This window comes from Schistocerca gregaria, chromosome 2, assembly GCF_023897955.1.
Source record: "Schistocerca gregaria isolate iqSchGreg1 chromosome 2, iqSchGreg1.2, whole genome shotgun sequence".
NCBI lineage: Eukaryota > Metazoa > Arthropoda > Insecta > Orthoptera > Acrididae > Schistocerca > Schistocerca gregaria.
Genome location: NC_064921.1, coordinates 387,712,272 through 387,724,685, shown reverse-complemented (window position 1 = coordinate 387,724,685; position 12,414 = coordinate 387,712,272). Strand labels below are relative to the sequence as shown.

The following is a 12,414-nucleotide window of genomic DNA, read 5'->3' as shown; positions in this document are numbered from 1 at the left end:
CAAATGCTGCACTAAGATGGCTCCACTTCCCTAACATGCACGAAATGCTCACCATACCAATAGCTTGTGATTCATGATTTCCTTGGGTGGTCACCCTTCACTGCAAGAATCAAGCAAGAAAAACAGCCGTTTTTGTGATTTTATGTAGGTGACTTTTAGTGCATGTCGGCAGCTACAAGTTTGTGTGCAGACCTTTTTCACAAATAACTAGCACAGGTAAAAAAATCAAAATGTGTTTCAGCATGACAAATCTGACCAGTCTCTAGTTTGACATTAAATTACAAATTCATGATTAATCCAGGCATGAAGAATTAAAATTGAATGAACAGACTTTCACAGGTGGGCTGTAATGCCAAAATTTTGTTCACAAGTATATCAACCACCATACTGTTAATACTCCACCCACACACTGCTCAACCGCAAAGACCTGCTCCGTGCTCCCCTTACGATACAATATCATTCTTCAAGAAAACAGCCGAATCACATCCTCTATGGGCTTCACAGTCCTTTCATCTGCACCTGAAATGAATAATATCGTTCTTTACACCCTTCCAATCTCCTCCACTATCGTCTTCCACTTGTCTGTCAGCCCTATCACTTATACTATTATGTGCCTCACTCTACTGCCCCTATTTGCACCAGTCTGAGCTTCCTTTAATTCTGTATTATTAGCCCTTTCCCTGACTGTCCCCTCCTTCTCTTAGCCCTTGCTCCTCCTTCTCTCTTTCCTAATACTTCTTATTCTATTTACTCCCTCCACTCACTAAAAGTTCTCATCTCAGTTTGAGCTTAAGAACAAAACAACTTACTTTATTGTGTGTAATTAGTGGGTTTTAGGAAAAGAACAAATATTTTTAAGATTTGTTACTATATTCCAGTCCTTGTAATATGCCTATCCATAATCAAGAGCCATAATAGCTTGTGAATGGCTATTATTATCCATTTCACTGTTAGAAACCAATATAAAAACTGCACATAACAGGGTGTAGAAAGGTGTCAGACTTGGGAAACACTAAGGTGAAAAACAGCTATAGCACAGTGGAAAGTATTTGGAAGTGAATTAATGAAAAGAAGGTAAATGATAATGAAGGTGTGCATCAAGGAAGAAAAATCTGTAAGTATGGAAATAGGACTCACTGAAATTAGAATACCTTTTAATGAATTATTCCCATTTGCAAAATTCCAGATGACTGCTATTAGGATAGCTGATAATAGTGACTCAACTATTAGTGGCCTCTCAGATCTCTGATAATGTAATGAAGTGTGACATCTGCAGTAGTTACTCAAGTCCATCTGGGGTCATTCCTACTGAAGGCTTCTGAGCATAACCTTTCTATGTAACACACTGTAGATTTTTAAATGTATAGCGAAATTTAAATTATTTCGTTTGTTATAAACTGTACAATTGTTCCAGCACTGGATACACATCCAAAGCGTCCACTGGGCTACTTGTACACAGACTTTGATAAATATCAAAGTTCTGCAGCACCTCTTCCATTGCCAGATAAACCCATTATTTGTAGAATGAGTGACAGGAGACTGACACTGTCATGGCGACCATCGATACCCATAGGTCCGACATTGCCAGTCACATATCGTGTTGAAATGAGTGAACATCCTGATGGAGAATGGTTTACTGCCAGAACAGGTCTGTGAAATTTAATGTCATATACTTTTGTTAATATTATAGATTAATGGGATTATTCAGACAAGTGAACTAGTCTTCAAATCCCAATAAATTCAGAAAAATAAGCAGATAGCATTTACAATAAAAACAAAGCAGATCAAAGAGAAAATTCTCTTACTAACAAGCATCTTTGAAAGCAAACATCTTCAGAATACATTATACTGAGTATTTTGGAAGATCTGAACCTATTTCTTTTAATTTATTGTCATTTATCAAGGATAATAGTGACAATGGTTTGAGAAGGCCGTTTTCAGAATAAAAAGATTTTTTATTTTGGGAAGGAAAAGGAGTTGTAGTAGGAAGACTTATTTTCAAAACACATTACTGTACTATGTAGTATATTTTTCTCAGTTTTTACTGATAACTATTGTCAACAGTGTAACAAAATCTATTTGTATAGAGACTGACAAGAATATATCAGAACTCATCTACAGCTCCATGCAACTAGTATTTAAAAAATAAATGAAATGAAAGTTCACAGACAAAAGATCTACAGAGTGAAATTAACACAGTATCAGTAGAGTAATTTAGTAGCATTTTTTTCAAAACTAGATATATGCAGAATATTTCAAAATTGAGTCAGAAATAGAAATGGATAATGGTGACATTTTGCAACAATTTCTGAAACAAGTTTTAGCAAAAGTCAACTGCTGCTGTGTGTATGAATACTCCATGTCACAATGTTGCAGCAAAGCATGATACATGCATTCTTACAGTTACAGCAAAAGTTGACAAATGAAATATAATTACCCTCTAGTGTCTCTGCTCTCTTTCTGCAGCAAGCAGTTGACAATAAAGGAGTATACCTGTTGCTTTAAGTGATGCTAATCATTGTTGTAATAATGCTTAGTAGTGGAAATAGTACTACTACCAGATTTCATTGTTGTCAAAATATTTGCAGTTTACTATTAGACAAATATTTATTTGTGATGCTCTCATTCGCATCTACAAAGAAGTGCTGCAAGCAGAAGCAGAATGGGTGATGATTCTTGTGATTCTGACAATGGCATACAGGTCAAGGAATGTTCCAGTGGGAGACAATCCTCATTCAAGAAGACATTACATTGACCTGAAATGCAAAGCAAAAAAGTGTTAAAGGGAACCTGTCATTAAATGTAATTACGGATATGAGGTTTCAGCTTCAGAAGCTAAAGGAGTGAAACAATTCAAAGCTGCTGAACTGTGCTACAAAGATATTTCCCACTTTCATCGTCATGAGACATTATCAAATAAAATGGATCGAGATAAGTTTCTGTTAATTTCCTAATATTTCTTCACTCCAGTGCAGAGTACTAGATACTCAGAATGCAAAAAGGAAGAAAACAGTGACAGTGAAGTACACTATCAGAAAAATGAACAGTGAAGTAGTGCCTGTTTGCGCTGCCAGTTTCCAAGGAGTATCTGGCATGTCAGAGGATAAGTTACTCTATTTAGCAAGCAGGCTCCATGAGTAAGGAACTTTGCCAAAGGAAAGGAGAGAAGGCAACAGAACAGGAAAGGAACATAAGGAGGTAACTATTCTCATTAAGAATGATATAAAAATATAAATGCAGAGAGGAAGCCACCATGGAAGGGGGCAAGCTATGAGAGCTTTCAGATCTCACAGTCACTAAAATGTTCAAGAGATTCTGTGAAGAAAGAAAATTTTTAGGACTGAAACAATGCTCCTTATCAAGATACAAGCACATATTTTAGAAACAATTCTATCTATCATCTGGGATACCTCATACTGATATAATGAAGGAAGGTAATCCAACTGTCATTAAGATTTGCTTCGACATGCAGCAGAACCAGCTTATTCCAAGCCTATAAGTAAGGTTTTCTGTGCTAGACAAATATTGATATACAGTCCATGCATAATAATCCATGCTAAGGAGCAAAAAAAGTAAAACATCATTTTCTACACCTGGTTGGAGACAGCTTTGCAGGACTTTCTTTCTGACTCACATAAAAAAACAACCAAATGACTGCAACAATACTGTACAGCTCTTGTCAGATTATTGCAGCAGCCAAAATATGGCTATGCTTAAAGTGATCTTGTAAAAGAGTACAAAATTCAATAACATTCATCACTTCTTCCCTGTTCGTGGCCATAGCTATAAGCCTCCAGTCCAAGTGGTAGAATTGAGATGTCTTACAGAGAAAAAGAAAGCATCTTGTCTCATAAAGAATATTATCATATTTTAGAAGAGCATGGTACTTTCAAAGTTTTGAACACAGGCTGGACTGTTAAAAATCTAAAATATAGTGCACAGAAAGTATTAAAATCCAAGCTACCATTCAAAATGAACAGCCAGCAATCACAACAAAGCAAAGAAAATTATTAGTGTGTTAGTAAATGATATATTCTCTGGAGATCGAGTACAAGTTGACATCCTTAGACAAAAGAAACTATGCCACCCCTTTAGCAAAACAAAATATGGCAATCAAAGAAAAAAAAAAAGATGTGTCTGCCTTGCTAAAGCATTTTGAAATTCCAGATGACGCAAAGGAGTTTTACAAAGATGTCCTAGAAAAATAATGTATAAATGTAAGTGGAAAACTTTGATAATAACAGTGTGATTGTAACTTGCAATACTTTTTGAATTATTCATTTCATACTTCACCTGGTATTGATAACAGTACAAGTTCGATGATTGTGTTAAAATAGTTAGCTCATTGCTATTCAAATAATGGAAAATCCATTGTTTATTCTTATGAAAACCTCTTTGGTTGAAAGCTACGTTTGACAGTCCTCTTGTTGTCTCTATCTGCGACTCAGTCTCTCCACTATATCTTAAGTAGCAACTATACTTTTCATAATACTATCATTGCTATTGTTATATTATAGGGTGCTGATGACCTTAATGTTAAGTGCCCTCCTCCATAAATCATCATCATTATATTATGTCACTGTATTTTTATTTTTTATTCTCAATAAAGTCAAAAATGATCCATTTAAAAAATGCTGTAGAATAATAATATAAGCAAAAATATGTGTATTTTGCAACAATGGAGACATGTAATAAACACTACAGCACATAAGAAAATTAGTTGTGGAAAAAATACACAGAATTAAAGAAGCCAGGGTAACTGATACCAGCAATAAATATAAGCATTTATCAACTTCTGAAAAAGTCTGAAGTAATCAGACCTTAATATACTGTTACAAAAATTAAATTTTAATACATTTCTGTAAAATGCTTTACTAATGTCAGTGAGGTGTAGTAATCATGTAAAAATTCAAATGCTGAAACATATCTATCTACGTGACAATAGAAAAACTCATTTTATTAAAAACTGTGTTTATTGCTTTCATTGAGTTTTGAAAAAAAAGCTCAAAAAAGCTCCTCAATTAGGAAAAGAAACATTCACATCTATACAAAAAGTTAAAAACTGATTTCGTGCAATGAAAGTTTTTGTAGTAATTGACCACATTGAAGGAACTAAACTAGAAAAATAAATTTGATTTATTGCATTTGTCCACTTATGTAATGCAGATACTTTCAAGGGAGAAACTTACAATGAAGCAAGTTGATTGCAATTACTAGATTAGATGATAAATAGATTTAAATAGTTTGAATCTGAAGAATGAAAAATACTGTCAGCAAAAATTAAAGATTGCTGCCAGCAAAGGGATACCTGAATTTTTAGCATTTCCAGAAAGCAGAAATTTGTAAGAGGCCACTTTTTGTCATTTAAAATTCAGTTGAAAGGAAGGAAAAAAACACTGTTATTATTAGCACAGCAGTAAGGATACAAATAAGAAGAAGTTACTTTGAACCATGCAGCTGCATAAAGAACAATGAACTGAAACATTACTACAGTCAGAATTTAATTAATACATAGTAAACAAAATTTAGAAAATTATAAGAACACATCTTTTACATGGGGAGGGGGAATTGTAATTTGAATTTTGTCAGTGTTACATCATAATGATTTGGGACTGAAATATATTTTAATTCTCTTGACTGATGTGTGAAAACTGTGTAACACTCGTGGATAGTTCAAATGTCCCAAGAGTGGTCAGATCTATAGAGAAGAATGTGTGTACACAATTTAATTTCATTACCACCTTTTAAAATCACTTTGAACAGTAGACAGACAAAAAAAGAGAATAGCCAGCAATTTTCCTAAAGCTGAAAATTCTGATGTGTTAGGTGTGTCTGTACAGTGTTCATAAGTCAGCTGTGTGGAAGTCATAGCCTTTCTTAATTTCACCTACGTGTACATCTATTCTCTGCAAGCCATCTTACGGCATGTGGAGGAGGCTACTTCATATGCCAGTGTTACTCCCCCGTTTTCCTGTTCAAGTCACAAATGGTTCAGGGAAAGAACAATTGCCCATAAGCCTCTGTGTGGGCTTGCATCTCTCTAATTTTATCTTCAGGGTCTTTTCATGAGGAGGAAGTGTTACATTTGGTTGACTCTTCTAGGAACATATGCTCTCGGAACTTTAACAGTAGACTACAGCATGATGCAGAATGCCTCTCTTGCAGCATCTGCCTCTTAAATCTGCTGAGCATCTCCTTGAAGCTTTTGTGGTCACTAAATGAAGTTGCAATGCAATGTGTTGCTCTTCTTTGGATCTTCTGCTATGGATCCCAGAGTGATGAGCAATATTCAAGTATTGGTTGAATTAGTGTTTTGTAATCTATTTCCATTTTTGATGGACTACATTTCCTGTGGGTTGTTCCAGTGACACCAGCCTCACACTTGCCTTACCCTAGACTATGTGGTCATTTGACTCCAGATTGCTCTGTACACATTCTCCTAGATAATTCATGGAAGTAACAGCCTCCAGTGATCGTTCTGCAATCATATAACCATACGATAAAGGGTTGTGTGGTCTGAGTATTCCTAATGTGAATATGTTACATTTGTTTGTGTTGACCTCAATTGTCTCTCCCTGCACCAAGAGTAAATCCTCTGTACGTAACTGCATCGAATGCATTTTTGAAGTCAAGGGGCATGACATCTCCGTGGGTGCCTGTATCTACTGCTTTCATGAACAAAGAGAGCAAGCTAAGTTTCAAGTACTTGTTGCTTTCAGACAAGATTTTTGGCTTCCAAACATGTCATAGTATGCTAGCATAAAACTTGTTCCAAAATTCTACAACAGACCGAAGTCAGAGGTATAGGCCTATAGTATATGCATCTGATTGATGACTGTTTTTGAAAATGTGAATAACCCATACTTTTTTCCAATCATTTGGAATTCTTCACTCCTCCAGAGGTCTACAGTAATCTGCTACTAGAAGAGAGACAGTTGTTTTGCATACCTGATGTAGTATTGAACTGGTATCCCATCAGATCCAGTGGCCTTTCCTCTGTTGGGCAATTTCAGTTGCTTTTCTATTTCTTGGCCACTTATTTTGATATCTGTCATTTTGTCATTCATGTGCCAATTAAAAGGGGAGCTACAGAGTGATCTTTGTTTATGGTCACAATTGTAAATGTTCTGCTATCATAATATTTTAACAGGGGTATAAGACTCTTAACTTCCCCTGAAAGAATATACACTTAAAGTCTTATTTTTGGAATGATCACAAGATGACTAGAATTCAGTTTCTGGTTATCATCAGCTTCCTAAATAAATGTTTTATCTGTGAAGGTAAAAATTTCCAGAGTAAAGAAAAAAAGGCAAAACCACAGTGCAATCTAAACCAGTATCATTATGTGTTAAACACTAGAGTAATACTGAATCATGATATTTTGAAACAGCTGTGTTTTACTGTAACATTCCTTGCCATCAAAATGAAGAGATTTAGCTGAACCAAAGTAAATTGTGATACATACAAAAATTCGTTTCTCAATAGTCATGGTCCATACTGTTATCTGAGCTGTTGTTTCGTTTGTGTTGCCAGTTTACAACAGCGTCTGCCTTCAGATTGTATGAATATTTCAGTTAGACAAATATTGTAAGTCCTGAAGTAATGAAACTGATGATCAAGTAAATACAATATAGTTTAAAATGCATGACTGACAGAGTCAGTACTTGCTGATATTATTACTATCAGTTGACTCTTAAATAGATGCATACTTCTTGGAATGACTAGCTGTTGGAACACAATTTCTGTATTTGTTTTCAATATACCAGTAAATATAGAGTTGCATAATTTCAAAAATTTTATTTGTCAGGTAACATACATGGCAGACTAAAACTTGTTTGTCAATCTGTTATAGGTATTCTTGGGTGTGCTTGTGACATTCACAATTTGCAACCATTCCAAGACTATAAATTCAGAATTCGGGTGGAGAACAGATATGGCATCAGTGATCCTTCACCATATGCTGTAACTTACAGGTATGATGAGTAGTTGTGCAGGTGACAGAAGCTGAAAATCTCTACAGAAAATTCAGTGGTCATCTAAGCGAATTTTTAAAGTTTTTAATGTTTTACATTTAGTTATTACAAATAAAAACATAAATGTTATTGTTATTCACGTATGACCTTGAAGTTTCTTTTATTGTAGTGTACATCAAGATACATGCTTAAAATTTGAAAGATGTGCTTACAGTATAAAAAAAAAAAATAGTATCAGTTTTGATCACAATATTCATATTAAATTATTTTTGAGTGTAACGATGAAAGGAGGTAAGTTACACTTAAAGCACTGCTGCTCCAACCTTGGCTATAGCTTATGTTTGCTTTCTCATTTCCTTTGCCTGTTTCCATGCCTACCAAAATCCTGAATAACTAATAGGATACATTACATGCATATTCTTCCTAGTTGTGTCATTTTATTAATTGATTTAATTATTAAAGGAGAATGATGCATAGTAGATTTGTTATCATTCAAGCAACTTTTAGACTTTTGTGTAAGAGTGTGAAACAAAATATAAATGTCACAGTGTAAAATTTCTAAATGAAATTGAAAACATATAATTAAAGTACAGTAATTTTCTGCTGTAGATGTAATTATTAGCAATAATAATCACAAAACATAGAACATTTGAGAATTACAAAGGAGCATGCACTTTTTGCTGTTGTAATCTTTTTTAAAAATTTCTGCTGTAGTGTGCTTGGAGTAGAGTTTAACAATATATTGTTAGCAATGGTAGAAGCACAAAAGACATATACTTGCTGTATATTGTTGTGAGTTGTATTCTTGCATTATTTCTGTTATGTATATCTGTTGTAACACAGGAAATTCCTAATGGAATATTATTATATCTGTAGATACTGCTAATTCGTGAGTTGTAACTGCTTCAAGATACTCAAAGATCTACTGTGTGACACTGCATTTAGCTCTTTTCTCAGTAACATTGCTTCTTTCTTTAACTGTTAATTATCTAGTTGCTGTATACTCTATGTGATGTCTTTCATTTGTGAAAAAAATTTAACGTTATTATACATAATGTACATTTCAACAAAAAATGATCTGTATGCAGATGGATAAAACTAGATTAATACTGCAAACTACCATTTTGGCTTTGTCAGCTAGTATGTAGATAAAAGCTGCTTGTAGCAGTCATTGAGAAAGCAATTCATGCTGTTGTATTTATTTTTTAGTTGTTATTATGTTTTTTTAAATATGTCATAATTACAGAAAGAAACACTGTAACTGCAAAGTTATCATTGATTCTTTTAGTAACCAAGTGGTATTTTTAAATACCGTATGTGAAATAAATTAAAGTGTATGAAGACTAGCATTCCATAGAAGCTCCCTTGAAAGACAAAATTTAAGATATACTGTGGGGCAATAGTCATTGATAAATATTGTACTTCATCTATCATTTTGAGAGAGTTTTGGGAGAAACTAAAACTTATGTAAACTCTTCTGTGTTAAGAAAAGTGAAAATCATTTGTCGAAAATGTAAATTTGACCTCAGTTTACACTTGTATGTCATCTCTACTACATTACAAAACTGACTGAATGGTCAGATGACGTCTTCAAATATGATGTGTTGAAAATTATTCATACAGATAAGTAATGCTCTATGTACAGAAACACACATGGCAACTGCTGTATTTTCCCCCAAAAGTCTTGTTTCAAGATGTTATGTGTTACCTGTCATGGTTTTTGTCTGTCACTGTGTTGTATTTGTGGCTGTCAAATGTGTTACATGTGAAGGAAAGGATTATACATAGCTTTATAAACGGAGTTATCATGTTTATAAAATCCTTTAGTAATCTGTATGTGCCAACATATATAAAATTGTTTCTTAAGTAGATTAAAAAATGTATCCCAAGGAGAGTCATAAACTGTAAGTTAGATAGCCTCAAAGCAGCTGTATGGTGTGTTACAACATGTAATTGAAGTTCAGGTGAATGTAAACTTATTAGCTAATAAACTTGAAAACTTTTACTGCTGATTGTTTTTCCCAGAGCACGTCTTGAACCGGAACCCCCGAAGTTCTTCCCATACTTGGAGCCGGGAATCGACTTCCGTCCTGAGACGTCCCCCTACTTTCCAAAGGACTTTGACATTGAGAAGCCACCGCATGATGGATATGCTCAAGCCCCAAGGTGCGAAAAAAACCTGTAATAAAGAGCACATTTCTGTAGACACGTAATGTGACCATTTGTAAAAGAATCAATAGCTCTTCACTCATATCTCATATAAAAGATCTCACACAAGACACATTATTGCAATAAGAGGAACAAATAATTATTAAATGTTCTCTTGCATGGTAAAAGTCCTATCAAGAAAATATACACAGCTCTAGAACATACATATGAAATATTTCGCAAAGATTTCAGTATTGTAGATTTGTCTCTTCGTGCTCTGATATAACACTAATGATTTAACAGTATTATTATTTGGTTATACTCTTCCACATGAAGAAAATTAAATTGAATGTGATATCTGCAGACTCATATAAGTCAATAAATAAATTTATTCTATTAGAGAGCTCCAGCAACACAGAAAAGATTTAATAGTGCTCTTGATTGTTGGGACTAAAAAATTAATTATTTGTTCCTTAATGTTTGATTTTTGTAGTTGTAAATATGCATAAATTTTTTGCATTTATCAATCATTTTGATTTTTGTGCATATTTTGAATTTACTTTTTTTATTTTTGTCTTTTGGTTTTGTGTTTTTGTTCACTTTCAGCCTTTATCAACAGCTGTATGCAATAACATACCCTGGTTATTTCAGGAGTAAATATATGATATCACTCTACTTATATAGAGCTAGGATTTTTTGAAGAAGTGTAACATACTGCTGTAGATAAACTTTAATATCTCCCCACGTATGTATTTAATATGACAGACATGATATGAAAGAGTTGGACCAATGTCTGTAGTACTCCACAGCATTTAATTTTTTTAAAAAAATATTGTAAACAGCAGTCCTTTATTTCAGAAATCTTGGTCTGATATTTAAAATTCCCTATCCTTCTATTGGACATACGGTGTTACTATGCTGAACCAAATCATATGGTATTACCTTGATTATAGTTCTTTTGTCCATTTTTTATTGTCATACATTAACATTTTTGTAACTAGATGTAAAAAAAATCAGCTAAACATGCTCAGATGAGCTATTAGAGTATCTACATTCAGCTTGATCATCATCATTGAAGAGAACTAGTGATCAGTCTGTCTGTAAATTCTCCATTCCAATTTTCTTAATAATCATTCACACTAATTTTCTCTGTGATTGTTTTGGAAAATAGTTTTAACTCTGTTGCTTGCAGCAAAATAATTATGTCTGATTTAATATACATTTTCATTGAACAAAATTAGAAAAGGCAATAACTCTTTTCCCTGACTGATGGGTGTGTGACATGGAAGAGGAAAGGATTATAGAAAATACTGCGAGACAGGAGATGGTTGTACTAGTGGCTGTCATTGACAGTGGCAAAATTAGGATTAATTATATTAACAATAACAAATCTGCTGATTTGCAGCTTGAGTATGAAAGAAAGAGATACAAGGGAAAAGGCCTTGCAATGTGGAAGTGACAGAATAATGGAGTAGAAAGAGTGTGGAAAGGGGGACGTGACAATTGCAATTTGTAAAAGTTTAGGCCAGGGGAATTGTAAAAATATAATATGTGCTTGGTTCTCACATTCTTATAACAACATAAAGACTTCATTCCAAATATTGTGTTTTAAATCACAGAAATCTCAAAAGCATGTTCCTACATAATCCAGCTTTGCATGTATGTAATGATAACTTGGATGCTTGAATTAACTTTTTATTTCATGAATTATCATTATAGTGTAGCAGTTTTTCCTCTTACAAAGACTGCTTTTAATACATTAATTCTTCAACTTTATTCAGTGACAGTGTTGTACCATATTCATATTGCTTTAACTTCACAAACAAAATGGTTAAAATGTGTGTGCTATGCTAGGCTACCAAATCTTAACTTTTCACTTGATATTTGTTGAAACAATTTGAAATCTCAGAGTTGAAATCCTGTTTCTGCTGTTGAGATACAGGGTTCAAATTGCCTACATTTTCTCCTTTGTGTATTTTCATAGCAGTGCTTATGATACAAACCATTGTAATTTCAGTAGCTTCATCTTCCAGTTTTTCACATTTTTGTGTTTCACATTTGATACATTGTAAGATAATTCTTATTTCTTTTCAGATAATCAATATCTGCACTCTGTATTCACCATAAAGCACTCTTGTTGCCTCCTAGCTTATATAGGGTGCCCCATTTATCTTGACCACCATAAATAACTGTTTGTTCGGATGAAAATTACAAAATTTGCATCTGGATAGAAAATTTAAAGGTGCTCAAAGTGGGGACCCTGGTTACTGATACATGGGTGCACTCATTGAAT

General features: G+C 33.8%; 1 protein-coding gene across 2 annotated transcripts in view; it reads left to right on the top strand.

Annotated features, from left to right (window-relative positions):
* LOC126321023 (obscurin) overlaps window positions 1–12,414 on the top strand; it is a 790,459-nt gene that overhangs the window by 644,110 nt on the left and 133,935 nt on the right. For both annotated transcript variants that reach the window (XM_049994141.1, XM_049994140.1), the window contains 3 exons: window positions 1,415–1,648; window positions 7,853–7,973; window positions 9,999–10,139. In XM_049994141.1, coding sequence (XP_049850098.1) covers window positions 1,415–1,648; window positions 7,853–7,973; window positions 9,999–10,139 — 496 coding nt within the window. The remainder of the gene's footprint in view (window positions 1–1,414; window positions 1,649–7,852; window positions 7,974–9,998; window positions 10,140–12,414) is intronic.